This window comes from Pygoscelis adeliae, unplaced genomic scaffold, assembly GCF_000699105.1.
Source record: "Pygoscelis adeliae isolate BGI_AS28 unplaced genomic scaffold, ASM69910v1 Scaffold226, whole genome shotgun sequence".
Lineage (NCBI taxonomy): Eukaryota > Metazoa > Chordata > Aves > Sphenisciformes > Spheniscidae > Pygoscelis > Pygoscelis adeliae.
The window spans coordinates 2,036,441-2,054,093 of record NW_008824983.1 but is presented as its reverse complement, the minus strand read 5'-3'; the positions used below and the strand labels follow the sequence as shown (position 1 = coordinate 2,054,093).

General features: G+C 36.7%; 1 protein-coding gene across 2 annotated transcripts in view; it reads right to left on the bottom strand.

Annotated features, from left to right (window-relative positions):
- Positions 1-17,653, bottom strand: part of SKAP2 (src kinase associated phosphoprotein 2) — a 114,941-nt gene that overhangs the window by 91,025 nt on the left and 6,263 nt on the right. For both annotated transcript variants that reach the window (XM_009325716.1, XM_009325717.1), the window contains exons 3-5: positions 17,255-17,280; positions 14,518-14,548; positions 7,351-7,455 (exon numbers count right to left, since the gene is read on the bottom strand). In XM_009325716.1, coding sequence (XP_009323991.1) covers positions 7,351-7,455; positions 14,518-14,548; positions 17,255-17,280 — 162 coding nt within the window. The remainder of the gene's footprint in view (positions 1-7,350; positions 7,456-14,517; positions 14,549-17,254; positions 17,281-17,653) is intronic.

Below are 17,653 nucleotides of genomic sequence, written 5' to 3'. Positions count from 1 at the left end.
AATGCCGAGCAGCAACAATCTGTTGGACTTGCTCACCTCTGGAAAGGCACCCACCTCAAGGTGCCACTGAAGTAACGTGAAGCAGTGCTATCATCTACAATTGATGCATCTGTCTGTTTCTGGGAGGGAAGGAGTAAGGAGCAGAATGGAAGCCAACTTGCCACAACTGCTTGACAGGAAGAAAGAGGAATTACAGGGAAATCAGAACTTAGAAATTCACTCAGCTGAGGAAAGCATTAAGAAGGTCCTAAATCCATAATTAACAGCCTCCAAAACGCACTTGAAAAGTTTATCACATATCAAAGAGGCTGAAGGAAAACCTTCCTTCTTCCTTTTCATTTCAGCTATTTGTGATGTATAAAAAACAATCTAGAAAAACATTAGGCCAACAAGCAACATAAAGTAAACAGAAAAATCTATTGCACTTCAGCTTTCTGTTGTGGTTTTTTTTTACCATAATATTGTTAGATACCTTGAATAAAATTATGATCTAATATGAAAAAGAAATGGGTTAAGCAGATCATTATTTGTTTTTATTGTGGATATTGTCCTGCATAGTGGTGGAGCATACATGGCTCTTTTGTTATTGCTCAGTCACTGAAGCAACATAGATGAAATAAAATGAGCAACAAACCATGTCATCTCTCCCATGGGAGAAAGGTAAATGTTAAAAGAACACAGGGGTTTATTGTTTAATAGGAAGTTTTTCATCATGATAATTAGAAGTTCAAACATTTTAGTATCATCAATTTGTACACACTGTTAACCTACATGATGCCATTTTTAACTTTACTGTTGACTTTAATAGGGCCAAAATTTCACTTAAAACTTACTGCTTCCTATCAGAAATGAATCCCTTCTGTTCTGTGCAAATGGTTTAAATCAAAATTAAGTAGACTAGCTTTGCATATTTCACGTGCACTTTTTTTTTTTAAACTTCTTGCTTCTCCAAAATAAGTCATTGCTGCTATATGCACTGCTATGGAGCCTACAAATGAACAAACAAGCAAGCACTTCAGCTGCTTGTTCCTCCCGTAAGTTTTCAACGGCAGTCATGTGTGGAAAGTTAAAGACTCTTTTTAGTCTTCAAATATACTAATGACAGAAGGGGTGGGGGAAGGAAATATACCATCATTGTGTCCTTTATGGACAAAACAGTCAGTCTGTTGACATTTGACAAGAAGAGTTTAGGGTATGTATCCTCTCCTAGCAAGTACAGTGCAGCACTGGGACAAGCTGCCTGGGGATGATAGAAGTTCACCATTAGAGATTTTTAGGAAAGATGAGACAGGTGTCTGCCAAGAAACATCTCAGGCATGCTAAAGGTGATATACTGAATTTACTCTTAAGGTCCCTCCTATCCAACAAGGAGTTGATCTACTTTACAGCTTTTGACAATTTCAAAGTTAGCAGTCTCTTCCCATTTGTTAAGCAAACAGATTTGGGTCTGGGAATTTATGCATAGATGGTCCCATGTGCACCAATATCCTCATAAACTGAATTTTTAAAATACACTTCACATTAAGTTCCTCTTTAGTATGTTTTACTTTCCATTGCGTTCCATCAGCTTGTAAAAGATTGTATTCTGGGTGACATCTAAACTGTCCATGTCTCAGCCTAATTCCCTAGTGATGCATCCTTCCTCTGACAGCCTCAGCATACATTGGAAATTCTAGACTTCAGTCTTCCTGCTTGAGACCGAGTTGCTAATTACGATTTCTTAGAATTCTGAAAGCAACATTTCTGATCAGTCGTATTACCTTTTCAGCCACAAGTGTCCCAGAAATGCAGAAATACATTGCAATACATAGTATTTCCTCTGCTATACATCTGTTCAGACACAGCAAAAGAGTCTACTAAACTGTTGATGAAAACATAGAATTACCCACATATATCAAGATAGTAAGTTACATTATTTCCCAGTCACAATTCTGACAGTAACTAGCATACTCTCAAAACAAAGTTGGCATGCCAAAGTCCAGTCTTTACCCATTTCCCATGGCACTGATGCTATTGCCCTCCTGCCAGCTCCTAATAAGGGCAAAAAGAAGTCACCTTTTCTCACCAAAGATTGTGTCCCAGTAAACCTAGATCCTACTTCCCCTCAATATGATCTTTTTTAATCAAGCTTGAATATTTAAAGATATAAGAAATAAGAAAATATGTGTTTTTCTGCCTTCAAAGAGATCTACCTATGAGAAAAACAACACAAATAAAGAAGTTTCTCACTTCTTTGAATGGCTGTCATGAGCTTAGTTTGGAACTCTCCCCAGTACTGCAAAGCAAATAACTAATCTCCTAGAATAACTCAGGTAAACTTCCAATGCTGTCATCCCCAGAACAGCCAAACATCCTCTCCATGTACACGATTACGACACTAAAATAGTGGTAAACCAATACAAGACTGGGGGGATACGAAGGGCAAAAGGAGAGAGAAGAGGACAGAAAAATCCTAGCTGCATTTTCCACCCTCCAACCTTTAGTAACTCAGCTGCTAATACCGCTTAACTGGCTCAGTGATGGAACACGGGTTTTGCTTTAATATAGTGCCTCAAAAATAAACTCAGTAGGAATGTAGCTGAAGAAAGTGGGAAAATACTTGTATATGCATTGTACATAAAGATAAGGTCTTACACTGAACTCTACCCTTCTTCAGTGACAGTATTCAAACCTTTACGCCTACCAAATAGAGAAAAAAGAAAAAAACCTTAATCAGTACTTGTATTTGAGACTTAAACTGTCAAAAGAAGCAGCATGCAAAATTTAGTCACAATTTTTCATTCTCACTTGATCAAAAGACAAAATGTGACGTTCATGCAAAGGAAGTACTATGGATCACGTAAAATAGTTGACTCAAGCCTGCAAAGACTCGTATAGAACTTTTCCAGAGGAGCTGCATGAAAACAAAGTGCTAACACCTGTTGTTGCATCCAAAATTATACCAAGGAAAGCATGTTGCAGGGAGCAACAAATTCTGCTCATTTTCAAGACTGCACTCTGATGACAAACAGTTAAAGCACAACTCCTTCATTTATTCTGATTCCTCAAAGTTCTCCAAATGTCCTGTTTTGCTTGCTTAGGCCATACCTTCCTTCACTTCAACTATGGGGAATTTTTAGTATGAGATTCTCACCCTATTTAACAATTTTCTACTAAAAAGCGTATTTTATTCCTAAGCTATAGCCAAATATGATAATCTGAAGAGCATACGAGTCCCCAGACACATTTTTAGTACTTCTTTCATCTTTACACGCTCAAAGCAACATTTCTAGACCTTCCACAGAAATGATGATGATCTAAATTATTTTATCACAGCATTCACTGTGATCTTTTTAGATCCAGTAACTACCCAATCACATACTCCCTGCAGAGCTAAACAGACATATCTTCTTCAGAAATGGTTGGTTCACTCACAGTACTTAGAGAGTCAAAAAGTTTGTTCCTTTAATATCGATGGAATTTCCTACTATGGAATCAAGTTACCATACCACAAAACAAAAAATTTTACTGTTAAAAAAATCCCATGAGATCATAAAAGAAGATTACACTGTTAAATAGGAAAGTTTCAGCATGGCATTGAACCTAGATTTAATACCATCCTAGGAAACCTGAAAGTTAAATGGAAAACAGTAACTTTTTCCCCATTAATGTCTCAACCAAAAATGAGTTTGTTACCAACTTTAAAGAAAGTCTTACTATTTCAATTTTTAAGTATTTGGTATGCTTTGGTTTTTAACTGATCAAGACATATATTCTCCACTACACACATTCTTCAAAATACAGATGGAAGGGGAGTAAGAATTTACAAGACATAACATTGTTATACAATGTACTATACAAATACCTGTCATTTAAGTTGCAAGAAACCTAGTCATCAATAAGTGAAAAAATACCCTGCTCAAAAATCAATTATGTTGAGTCTTTTGTATAGAGAAGTAGTACACCTTTCAGGCAACTGGTATTAATGAGTAGACATGGCTATAGAATCTCCATCTGTTTTTCTGACAAAGCTGTGACTACTCCAGTCTCTCATTGAAATTCCATTAATCTGGTGCACCAAGGACCAATGCGAAAATCAAAACTCCATCTAACCCTTTATCAGCTCACAATAACCTACAAGTGAACTCTGCCTGTTAGCATACAGCAAGTTATGATTTCGCTATCAATCAGGCTGTTAGCCAATAAAAAAAAAAATCAAGTTAAGAAAGGAGTGCCTGGCAGTGCTGTTTTGTTTTGTCTGTCTTGTTTTGGGGTTTGTTATTTTATTTGGGAGTTTTGTTGTGTTTTATCCCTTTTCCAATTTCTGTAGGGTGTCTGGACACGTAAGCCTATGCATCATTCTCCTTCGTTGTGACTTAATTGCTGCCAGCAATCAAGTCAAAGCATCACTGAAGTGTGCTTGAATTTCATTAGAAGATATAACTTATGCTACTTTCCTACAGTACCTAATAAACCATAAAGAAACCAAAACACATATGGCTTGAGGGAATAACTGGAAAATTAGGTGGCCATTTGGGAACTGAGTGAACTTTTGAACCAGAGGAACAGAGAAAAAGAAATATTAAAAGGAAAGACAGACTTAGAATGCACACAGAGACGTGGAGGTTTGACCTTTTCAGTACCTAGAAAATTACATTAGCATTATGAAAAATACATATCATGTTTAGAGTTTATAATCCATCAAAGTTTAGATACTTTGTTAGTGCCTACCATAAGGTAAAAGTCAAAAGGACAACATAACAATCAGATTTGACAAAAGGCCTTTAGGTGACCTGTGCTAATTTAGTTATCCCATACTTATTGTTAAATGGATTATCTCTCTTGTAATTAATACACCATTAGACAAAGGTCACACAAAAACTCCAGGATTTTACAGTGACTGTAATGTACACGTAATACACTAATTCTTTATCTGTTACCAAGCGGGTGCCTTCACAAATTATATTTTGACGGTAACACTGCAAAGTCAAATAGTGACACTTTCAGAAGTTGTACAAACCTTGCAGTCTAACTCAAGTATATAAAGGTAAATGCCTGTTTTGTTTTTTATTTCAGCAGAAAATGTATAAAAAAGGCTTTACATAAAAATATGAATGTACTCAAATATAAATAAAGAACACCTCAATTTGGTTACCTACAGTTAGGCCCCTCTGTTAATGCTGAGAGCCTTGATCCTACACAAATGGGGTTTTACACCTGCACAGAGCCCTGCTGATCTAAACTGGCAACCATTAAGATCAAACATCTACCTTACGGATCCAGCTTCTTGAGTAGGATTTAAATATTGGACATTAACAGACTGGTAAAAAACAAAAATACAGTATTAAGCTTCAACAAACCCATTCGTGCCTATGAGAGCTGAAACAAATGACACCTCTGAGGATCAATCCACCTCTTATAAGATTCTCCCAACATACATTTTCATACATAGTCTAGGTGGCTAGACTTGAATGATGGACTATATACGTTAAAATCAAAATGGTCTTAGAATGACACACTGGACATTCAAAGAGGAAAACTGAAACACTCCTCCAATAAACGAAAGTATTTACAGATCAAAATCTACCACCTTTTCTCAACTGTTCCTCATGCTGCACTCCCACTACATAATTGAAGAGGATTTATCATAAAACATAGAAAGACCAGTGAGGTAAAATCATCTTAAATATAACAGAATCGCACCCACTATATTTCTACCTGAACTGGAATGGATTAGCCAAGATATTGTTGGGCAGCTATTATACCTACCCTCATAATTATAACTTCCAAAATAGGCTAAAAATTAATCACCCATCTGTACAAACTCATATGGTATTTCATATACTCTTGCATCAGCATTCTTCAGCCATTCATTATTTAGGTTTATGAACATTATCACTTTTTTCTTGATTAAGTGTTTTGAAACAAATCTATAATCATATCTCCTATTAAATAGTCATAGAATTTTGTCACATACCCTTTATGCAATCACTACCATGTTATTAAGTTACAATTAGCAATAATGTTAAGATTATGTTTGTAAGCAAAAATAAATACATGGGAAGTTGCATTCATCTGTAGTTTGGAAAATTAGCTTGGGTTTTCTAAAAGCCATATTCAATTTGACTGATAATTACATTTACATCAGAAAGCAAAAAGCCTTGGTTTTATTTTTTTAACAGAAGGTCACATTGCCAAAATGCAACAAGCTCAATATAAAAAAAAAAGTGTGATTATTATTGTTACACATTTTACAGAGTTCTGGATATAAAAAAAAATTGCGTTATTCTGAATCAGTGGTTAGAAGGTTTATCACTTATGCATGTACTTGACTTATCCCTGTTCTGCAATAGACATAATTTTATACCTCATAAAAGCAATTTATGTTTCCAAAGGGAATAATCTGGATAACATAAAATGTGGAGTGCTATGTTGCAGGAAGCATATTTTCATTCAGCAATTGTATTTCGAGATGGAGCTGCACAGTTTGATCATCATATCATGTCAGAAAACATCATTCACTAGTAAGTCTATCTAACTTCTAGTGCCACAAATTAATATACATCGTTAATTTATTTGTACATATACTTAATTTATTGCCATGTATTATCCATAGAAGGTATTTATATTATGTATACAATAAACGAATCTCAAAAATATGGACACTATGCTAAAGCAAGCTTGTTAACTGTTGAAATATTCAATTGTTCATGTCTTCAGAACAGTCGCATTTAGCATTAAATTTAATGAATACAAAATAAAACAACACGGAAAACAGCTATGGAGCCTAGATTTTTTTTTTAAATGCAAACTCAAATTTAAAATTTATATAATAAAAACATTCTACAAAAGACTGTCTTAATGGAAGGAAACATTGTAGGAATAATTAATTTAATATTTTATGAACCTATTCTGCATGGAATTTGCAGAAAAATATCAATCATGTAAACTGTTTCATTATTTATTAGATAAATAATACAGTAAGCCATTAAGTAGCACAATAAAATTAAGCAAGAATCTGATAATGTTGAATTAACAAACCATTTGTTACTACAAATATTCACACTTTTTTAGCCACTGATCTATCTTTAAAAACATAGGCATCTACAGAAGATGCTTTGTTATGAAAAAAAACTGAGTTTAAAAAAACCCATGTAAAATTTGAGACAGCTTCACTATGCTCTAGGACCACTAGAGAGAGCTCTTCAGTTCCTTTAAAGGTTCTTGTAAAGGTAAGGAAACTGTCCAGCTGTGATGCTTATCTGTTTATATAATTTCCAACACTAACATTCGCCTCACCAGGATCTCATTACATGAGTTTGTAGCAAACTGGCAAATCTAGAACGTTTTAAGGTAAACAGTGTCACATACCATCAGAAGGTGCTTCATCGTCTTTATCATACCGGTCAGATGCTATTGAGATACTATCAGGAGGCAAAGAAAGAGAGCCCTCAGACTCTTCCTCATCTTCCAATTCTGTAAAAGTAAAAAATACATTGCTAGTTAAAACAGTCTATCATACAAACACAGACAGAATCCGAAGACAAATATTTTCATTAGTAAGGAGGATACCAATTCCTATCTGAAACAGAAAAAAGGCCATTTCTCACGGACTCTCATAACACGCACCTTGTACATTCAAGCGCTGCTGTTCTAGGGCTACCTTCTAACCGGCCGTGTACATGTGGCTGCAGTGGTGGTTTCCCTAAACGCTGTCATATAATAAACCCGCTCCCAGTGCTGCACAGCTGACAGCTTCTCTCACGGCGGGGGAAAGAAACACACACACCACAGCAAAGAGGTGGGCAAGGGAAAACACTGGCAGGAGGAGAAACGGGCAGTGCCAAGCTCCGAAGTTCTGCCTGTCCGAGTGCAGGAAGGAGCTGCAGCGACTTCCCTTCCAGGAACTGCCAAACTACTTTTGGCAGCAGTTTGTCGCCCTCTGCCCACTTTTGCTTTTCTTCACCATAATTAGGTGCTACTTTGCAAATGGTGTATGTGTATGTGTATTCCTCCCATGAAACTAAAAATGGAATCGCCTTCTGACAGCACCCGGTCCGAACCTGTGGCTTAACGCAGCATTCTGTTGATGAGTTTCTTACACAGCTGAGAGCCCTACTACAATATATACAAGATCTACATTATTAGCTAACCTATGCACTACACTGATCAGAGTGCATTAAGTGTGAAGGTCTGGGAAAGGTAAAATGAAATCAACATTAGTCAAGGCTTTCATTTAATTAGACAAAAATTTAAGTTCTCTCTCCCAAAACTCACTACCTTTTCTGAGATTTTTTTTTAGTACCATCTAAGCGGATAAAAGATGGGAAAATAACAAACTACACTGTTCCTTTAAAAAAAAAAATCAAGTCTTGGTGAAGAAGGAAAATCCAATAATTAAATGTGATAAAAATCACCAAACCAAAATCATAAAGCTGATGCGCCAACAGATCAAATGACCCTCAATTTTCTTAAAATGTATATAAAGCTAAATTGCTCAAGCATTGGCTTTTGGTATATTCATATGCAGAAAGCTTTCCAGAGACCTCCAGACATGCTTCTCTATTCATGTGTTTGCTTTTAGAGCACTGTATCGGATAACTAATTTCTCAGAATCCAAAATAAACCCCACGCATCGTGAAAGTATTCTTCTCCACAGACATATGAATAACATTCATCAGTAGGACTGTCTATCTATGGCTGAGAGTTTTACTGCTTTGCTTCCCATTTAATAGTGGAAAATCATGGAAAATTCAGAGTCCATGCTCAAAAAGCACCACAGTTGTTCAGAAAGAACAGCAAGTTTTCTATGCAGATAAGACAACAAAGCCTGATTTTTGCCTTGCTGGAGTTCTTTTACAAGCCAAGACTGCTGAATACCAAATTGATTTTCCCTTCATTAATTTAGTATGCTTTTCTTGGGAAAGCTTCCTTTCAAGCTCCCATGCCATATAACAACTGCTTTGAATCTGAACCCAACTCCAATCTATTTTTGACACGGCCATCTTCCAGTAGCACTCCAGCCATCGTGTTAATCTGATCAAAATATTTGCATTTCATCACACCTGTCAAACCAATCAAAGTAAATTATTCCTCTCCAGGATTCACCTCTTTCTCCAAACAGAAAGCCAGAGACCAGATAGCACATGAACAGAAAATATTATGCCATCTTTACAACCTGCATGATCATCTTTCACACTTACATGCCAGAGACCAGTTGCCTGTCTCTGTCATATATATATCTTCATTAGATTATAGACGGCATATAAAAAGAGCAAACATGATATTCACAACCTATACAGTATCAAAAGTTGTTCCACTCTTTTCCTGTCCTAAACTTTTACTAGTACTAGAATGCACAGAGTATGTGCACATATAAACCCCCACCTCCAATACCCTGGCTGTCAGTCAAAAATGTCCTCTTATCAGCTATGCATAAACGTACTATCATTTAACCTTCAAGAAGGTGCCAGCATAAATTTAAAATATTAGGCTATATTTCTAGAGGAAAACACTTCCACAAACACCACACTCCAGCACTCAAAATTCATGGGATGAATAGTAAGACTACACCTAAGTATATCTAAATGAGTAGCACTTATGGATGAAAATAGGCAAGTACACATGTAGAAAGAACGTCTCCAGAGAATTTTGCCCCACTCAACTAATATATAATCGCTTTCAGAGAAGTTGATTCCTTATGTAAGTTTCAATAGCTGCACTGTTACCCTGCTCTTCCATTAAATCACAATACTACCATTTTCTAATTATGCTAAGGATTTCAAATTCAGTAAACCTTTGTGCTTTGCATTCATATAAAATCCAGATGACCTAGAAACAAGGAGCTTTTTAATACACACATATTTAGGGCACACCATGCACATACTCTAGGTATATACTATATTTGAAACAACAAAAACTATTGGCACACCAAATGCAGATTTACAATAAAACAAGTATCTGTCCTAAGTCTACAATATCGAAGTTCAAAATACTCCTAAACCAAAACAAAAAAAATGTTGCAGTATTACAAAGAAAGAAGTTATAAGCTCAGTGCTTTTAGAGAGTTTATAGTCTTCAAAGCATTCTCTAGATGTTAAACCCTAAATAAAGGCTTGAAGAGTTCCACGGGAAAAAAACTCACGGAGAAAGACAATCAGGACAAATATACAGATCCCACGTCATACAATAGTATGTTTAGGTACCCACACTTTTTTTTTTTAATGTAAAAAATGTGGAGAATAGGTCACAGACACTAAATACAGCTACAAGCAACCTGTAGCCCTGCAGGACTAGATTAAACTAAAAATCTTCCATTTTTTATTTTAGGTCAAATAAATGTATTTGTAATTTTATATTATACACTGAAATGCAATCCTTAAATCATCTAATTTGTATAGAAGAACTGCAGGCATTTTGATAGGAGAGGTGAGTCAGTGTGCTCTGGAGCTTTAACAGGCAACGTTCCACAATGTTTTTATGTGTTCACATAAAAGAATGACTACAGGCTAGTATCAACCTTGGGTTTTTTGCCTCCTAATTCTGGTAGGGTTAAAAGACATCTTTGGAGCGTATGCTATGCACTTCACATGCTCCTCCATCAAGGTGTTGCACTGCAGTTTATACTCCACCTACTGAGGAAGACTAGATAGAATTGCATTCGAAGCTACACGTGTTACTCCTTGAACAGTCAGAGGAGTCAGTGTTGAGCAGCACAAGCCACTACTCCTCCCTTCTGATGCCAAGTACCTAAAAATACACCCGAAAAGCATCAATAAATTAAAGAAAAGCATTCAACTTGCATTTATGTAATAGAAAACCGAACTACAAAGCAACAATGGGCATCAGGTAAATGTATCCAATACAATTTGCAGGCATAATTGAAAGCATTACTGTCTAATCAGACATCTAAAAGCAAAGCATGCTCAAACGAAATGTCTATAGACTCATTAGTTGGCAGCCATTCCATTACAATCACACATAATGTCAGTAGTGCCTTGAACCTGTGCCAATGACAACAGCATAAATTTTGCATCTCATTTCTGTGGTCATAAAATTAATGATCAGTTTAAAAATACTTCTTTGCAAAAGTTATTGCACAAAGAACTGACATGAATGTGTCCCTGTTATGTAGTCACAAGGATAATTAAGGAGTTGATGCTCATTAATATAGTTTCTTGTTTCCCCAGAAAACCATATGATTTATCTGGAAGTTGGAAAAAAGTTTAATTAACAGTAGATAAGTTAACAGTTACAACAATAACAAGAATATGTATATGAACTGACCCTATTCTCCAGTTTCTGCAATTTAAACTAACCTCTTACAGGTTTGATAGCTGAATCAGTATTTTATGTTATCTGTTAAAAAAAACCATAAAATGTCTTTCCTTATTAAATGCTACCTTTTTCGTTACAGCTTATTTATTGATTTAGGAAATACTGCATACCAAAGGATAAGTGTACAACATTAGGACTGGAGCATAAAAGACAAACTCTCCTCATTGTAACAAGAGCTGCACTTCAGTCCCTGCCTCCTACTCTGAAGATTTCCAACAGATTTAGTTGGTACAAGCTGAATATAGTGAACAGGACTATATTACTTTATAAGCATCCAGTTTAAAAAAAAACAATCCAGACTTCGTTTTTTCCTCCCAGGAACTGAATTTCTTCTGCAATGGTGTGATTCTAGTAATGAACTCCTAAGCATTAAAGATACTGCTTCAGCCACTAAATCTAAAAAAGAGCAAGCAAGATGTTTCAGCCAATGCCTCCAGAAGAGACTTGCTAGCTCAGGGTCCCCAGATCACTGAACACTTTCATTTTATTTCTAAAAAAGTCTAGACAGAGCGATGCATTAAAATTGTTCAAGTATAAGCAAAATAAAACAACTCACAAAAATAAAAAGACATGCAGGCCAAAACACCCTGCTTCTTGCCATTTTGGGAGGTCCCAAGTCACAGCAGGTTGAAATCACTTCCTCCTGTCCAATCTCTGCTCCGCTAAGAACCCACCAAACAAAGAACTGGATGAAGACACCAAGCACATAAATGCAAGGTCCTCACTACACAGTTTTTCACAAAAATAACTAGACAAAGTTGCTTTCAAGCTGGCACAGGTATACTTTAGCCTCTTGATAGCTACAGCCGATTTTTTAAGAAGAGATGCTGCTGACCCAATCTACCAGTCATCTTGCAAGACTGGATTCTTCTGACAGCCACTTTCTTGATATATGCTTTGCCATGTGATCTGCTCTGACACATTCATTCCTGAAGAGTCTTCTAGAGTCTCATATTAACATGATGGTTTTCAATGGCTTGTTTTGTAAAGGTCAAGTAGGAATTCTTTAGCAGCTGTTTGTTAAAACAATACTGAAACAGCATTAGGTTTGTAAGGAAATACGCTTCAAGAAAGAAAAGCAACACAACTTTAACTTGCTGAGCTGCCTCTCGTTCTGATGATGCACATCAGGGTAAGACTATTTTGTGCTGCACTGGTGGCTGTATCTTGTGCTGCTTGAAACTGCACTTGGCAGGGACACTTCACAGATAACAGCTGCATGTAGCTGAAAGGGACAGCACAGTGACTTGCCTACAATGAAACCCTCCAGACTTCCAGGATTGAGTGATATTTGGCACACTTCTAATACATCTGATGGTTTCTCCAGAAATACGTCATGATAATCCTCAAAGGACTGCATAACAACCAAGCCATATCTTTCCCATTTATGGTTAAATACTAACGATGTATTTATGCTCCTGACTGAAAGCTCAAAGTGTGTTAAAATATAGCACTCACATCCTCTGATGACCACAAGCTATCGCCTCCCTTCTCAAGTCCAAAAAGACTCCTACCTGCTGCCATTTCCTGAAAAACAGAGTGTACAGAGACAAAAAGGAAGTAACACCTCCACACAAAACAGGAAAAAAAAAAAAAACAGAAAATACAAAGCCTTTGCATATAGGGCTACTCTATCAGCTTGGCTATTTCCAGGAAGCAGATGTCTCAGGCTCCAGATACTCACTGCTCTACCAAGAGCCAAAGAGGCATCTGAGTCATTTAAAGGCTTCCTACAGGTGCTCCCAATAATTACACAGAGAACACCACCGATGCTCTAGAGACACAGGTTTATCTTCTACCATACTACGGTGAAATGGAAATTAAAGTGGACCTTCATCAGTTTTCATCGGACTCAAAAGTGGTAGTTCAGCAAATGTCAAATCATACTTTTCTGCGTAAACACTGCCAAAGTCATGTGCTGCAGATCAGATATAAAGTGCACTGAGTGCTTTATGGGGAACTCGTTCTGCAAATTCCCATATTATGACTCGATTTGGCTAGTACTTTCAGTGTCTCACTTTCAACACTGAGCCAAAATCTTTTGTGAAAAGTGATTAAAAATATATATTTTACTAAAATAAATACAAAGAACAGATGGCAAGTGAGCTTCAAACACAAATACAGTTTCTAGGGCTTATAGTGCTTCTGCCAACTTTAGCACTATTTTTAGCATAAACTGAAAACAAGGTTCTTTTAACTAAACATTTTGGCAGCCATGGTATTGATTCAATTAATCTCAAAACAGAGAAATGCCAAAAACTGTATTAACTCAGAATCTTTGACGAAGTCAAGACTTTTATATCCCTAGAGGAATACTAGTCTTATAAAAAATGAAATCTAATTTGTATGAAAGTTATCTTAGTTTTCAAGTTCCCTCCCAATTCTAAGATCTAGAACAGGTCACAGTGTAACTATGGGATTTTGCTTAAACTGCTGAGATGAAGAGTCAAATATTTCAAATGAAAAGGAAAAAAAAGCAGCAGTGTCTAAGAGAAGACGACATTTCTACCAAGTTCCTTAATTTAAGAATAAAATAAAAATAAACATTTAATAACATAACTCAATAAAGAAAAATAAATTTTGTGGAAAGATTAGTGGTTTGGATATTAATATAATTGTACATTTTTGGTCATAAGAACAACATGCACTTCCTTTGTCCGTAAATCAACATTACACTTAACTGTAAAAGTCAGTGTGAAATCAGATAAGACATCACACATGAGAATTAAATATTTTCCTGCACAATTAATTTCATGTCTTGAATTTTCACATGTACCACTTCCCCTAGAAAGCTTCATTTTTTCAGTGTGTAGACACAAAAGATGCTTTTGCCAGCATATTTACTGACCTGACAGACAACGCAAGAAGGCTTATTTTTAAGAGGATGCAAGAAAGTCCTTAAGTTCATCAATCTGCACTTTCTGAAAGTTAAGATATATGCACATGGATGATTTTGGTTTTAAGGAGCCTGGTTCTACTTGTGCGCATGCTTTTCAATTTTTTTTATTCTTTTAAACCTCCTTGCCTTGTCTTTACGGAAGGTAAGATTTTGTATGCTAGTGGCCAAAGCCCATACAACAAGAGCTCACATACAATACCTTGGTCAAACTGACTAGTCACCACATGCAAAGCCAGTGGAACTCCAGGAACATGCAATGATGAAAGAAAGTGGAATGACAAGCTGATGCCCACAAAGCATACCTGCGGAACAACTCACAGGTTGAAGGAGCTGCTGTTTGGGAGACCAGAGTCAAGTTTCATGATGTTATACAGGAAATATATGAATTTTGAAAGCATTAGTCCACTATAATCGGCCTCCAAAAGATTCTTCTGGATGCCTCTGGAAGGATGACAGGTCACGACTCACAAGGTTCTTGAAAAGAGCTGATATAGTATGATAATTAGTGCAGTATGATAATTACTATACCATAATAATATGGCACATAGTATGAATCATTCTTCACTTTCCCTTTCAGATACAAAGATTATTTTATTTGCATTAAATTAAAAAAAAGAGTAACTGCTACCACAAAACATGGAAAAGCAAATATGAAGTTTAAATGTGCACAGTAGTTTTTATTCTTCCCAGTTTGTTTCAGTGCAGTTTCCACCCCTCCTTTTTTCCTAAAAGATATTCTCCTTTTTCACCTTATATTTTGGAGTATTTCTTCTTTCTCTGGAGTGGGGGGAGGAACAGGAAAATGTCTGACCATCACTGCCACCTCAGTTTTTAATCTTTTCTCAAATTTTCCATTTTTCAAATGTCTAGGTGTGTACAGCGGTATGAATGGGCACAAAAGTTGACCTCACTCAGCTGCTGCCACTGCTTTGTTACACTAGTAGCTGGCCAAGAATCTGACTGCTTACCTCCATGTGGGTCCTTTGTTCTACACCTACACGAGTCACGCCTAATTTGTACAGGCCTAAAGTAAGAATGATACAACCAAATAAAGTTTAGCATACACTTCTTGAATTCTGGAAGTTATACCAACAACCCATACCACTGAACCACATTCCCTCAAGTATTTTGCAAATAAGTGCAGGCTCCTATTTCTTGTGAATTTTTCATATTCATGCATGTAAATGAATTGGGAGAAATTTATCCTTGCTTGTGGAAGACAATGGTATAACTTTAGAGCCCTCTCATTTTATTGACAAATACTGAAAGAAAAGAGAAGTATCAGCATTTGCAAGCTTCACCATTTGTACATAGTTCTACAATCTGAACCAAAGAGACACATCATGAAAATTAAAAATTAAAAAAAAAAAGCAATATATCCTTCTTAAGAAGTAAATGCACTCTAATAAAAAGAATAAGACTGAATACAATTTTCACAGAAATCAGAGCAATTCATACGGTAACAATTACAGACTATATCAATTAAGTCATCCATTTTACTGGAGATAATGAAATCTCATCTTTATTAATAATTTGTTGAATCAGAAAAGAAATTCTGAATCAAATTGCCAATGGAGAAAGTAAATAGACTAGAATATTCTTGACCTTTGAGAAAAAGCAAACCAGTAAATGCAAACTCTGCTCTTTGTCGACAACTCTCATGTTTATTAGGGCGTCATAGCCTCAGAAAGTTATTAAATCTTCAAAAATATGCTCTCCAGAAAGTCAGATGCATTTGCAATGAAACAACCATCCCACCTAATTTCATGTTAGTCATTTTCTTAATAAAATAACATTTGACTTTTCCACCCTTAATTCTGTTGGACAGTAAGGAGAGGAGGGAAACTACATTTTCACTTCAGTAAGGGTGCTGAGGTGCAATATAAAAAAAAAGAGCAAATTATTTTAATGCAATTTTTAAAGAATCACATAGTTAGAGTTTACAAAATCTTGGCAATCTTTGGGAAGTTTCAAGTTGTATTTTCTCCTTCGGTTGAACTGTTATGACTGTATAACTTGACTTAAACAGGGATAAGAAATGTATGAACTTGTTGTGCCTTGTCATAACGTTACTTGCCTAACACGACTTACATATTTGCACTTTATCGGGAGGCACGCTGTAGCCTACACATTTGAACCTCCTTGTCCAGAAACAGACAGTTCTTCAACCACGGCAAAAAGCGAGGCTTTGCATAGGCTTTTTTGACCTCGCGCTGTGACCCTCATACCAGCATCCACAGGCTATAGGTCACGACCTCAAGAATTAGCATCATGGAAATAAGAGCCCTTCCAGGTTTAGTTACAGAACAGAACACTGGAGCAACAAACTCCTCAGTCTTTTCTAAACTGAACTCTGCAGCTTTGTTTTAACTCCACTAGAAGACAATAGATAACCCACACTTCAGCTTTCATTACTCGCACACTAAATCACCTCCTCTCCAACTAAACCTCTGAGCTCCTGCCGCACTATGAAAACATTCATTCAGCGCGGATCGAAAGCCAATATCATATTGCCACTAGATGATCCTATTAAAAGGTTAAAGAAACATCACTACGGAATTGAAGACTTTCGCAGTGTTAAGGAAAAAGGCTGAAATAAGTTATCCCTACTAAATTTTATCTCCTAAGCAGGCTGCTTCGCATACACTTCCTCTGAAAAAAAAAAAAAACCCAACAAACCCGTATCACATGGTCTTTCGCAATGCTACGCTATTGCTAATTAAGCCAGACAGAACAGGCTCCATTTATATTAAATTCTGAACTCTATTTCCAAACTAATCTTTTCATCAGCAAGCGTTCTCAGATGCGTCTAATGAAGGAAATGGGACCTAGCGCTCGCGCGAGGGCCCAGCGGGAACTTGGCGGCTGGGAAGCTCTCCCCCGCTTTCCTCAGCAGGGGGAGCCAGCCCCCTCGGCCTCGAGAGGCGACCCGGGCGCAGCCGAGCACCGCAACAGCCCGCACCCTCCCCTCGTTCAAGCGAGAGCCCGTCACCGGGCAAAAACACAGCAGAGCCGGGAAGAAAAAGGCAGGAGGTTTACCTTTATCCTGGAATTCTTGAGGGTAGCTGCCAAAAGAAGAAGAAACAACATAAAGCAGTGCACACTTGCAAATCCACGGTACTAGAACATTGCGTAGAACAACTACTAGTTTTCAGCCAGTTTTGTAGCTGAAACTTAGCGCTGCAAGTTTTCCGTAATCATTTTTAAGTCTTTATTTTTGGCTAAAGTATTTACTCAGTTTTTCTCTTGCCTTTGCAGCTGAGAGAATCCCCAGTCGCTTCAAAGACGACTTGGACAAAACCAAACTCGGGTAGATCAGCCTTTTCTAGGAATATACACCTACTCAGATATTTTAAGGTATAAACATACAAAAGCATCTTTAATTTTAGTAAACCTTCTAAATGTTAACAGATTTCAGAAAGTTTTGTGCACGAGTAA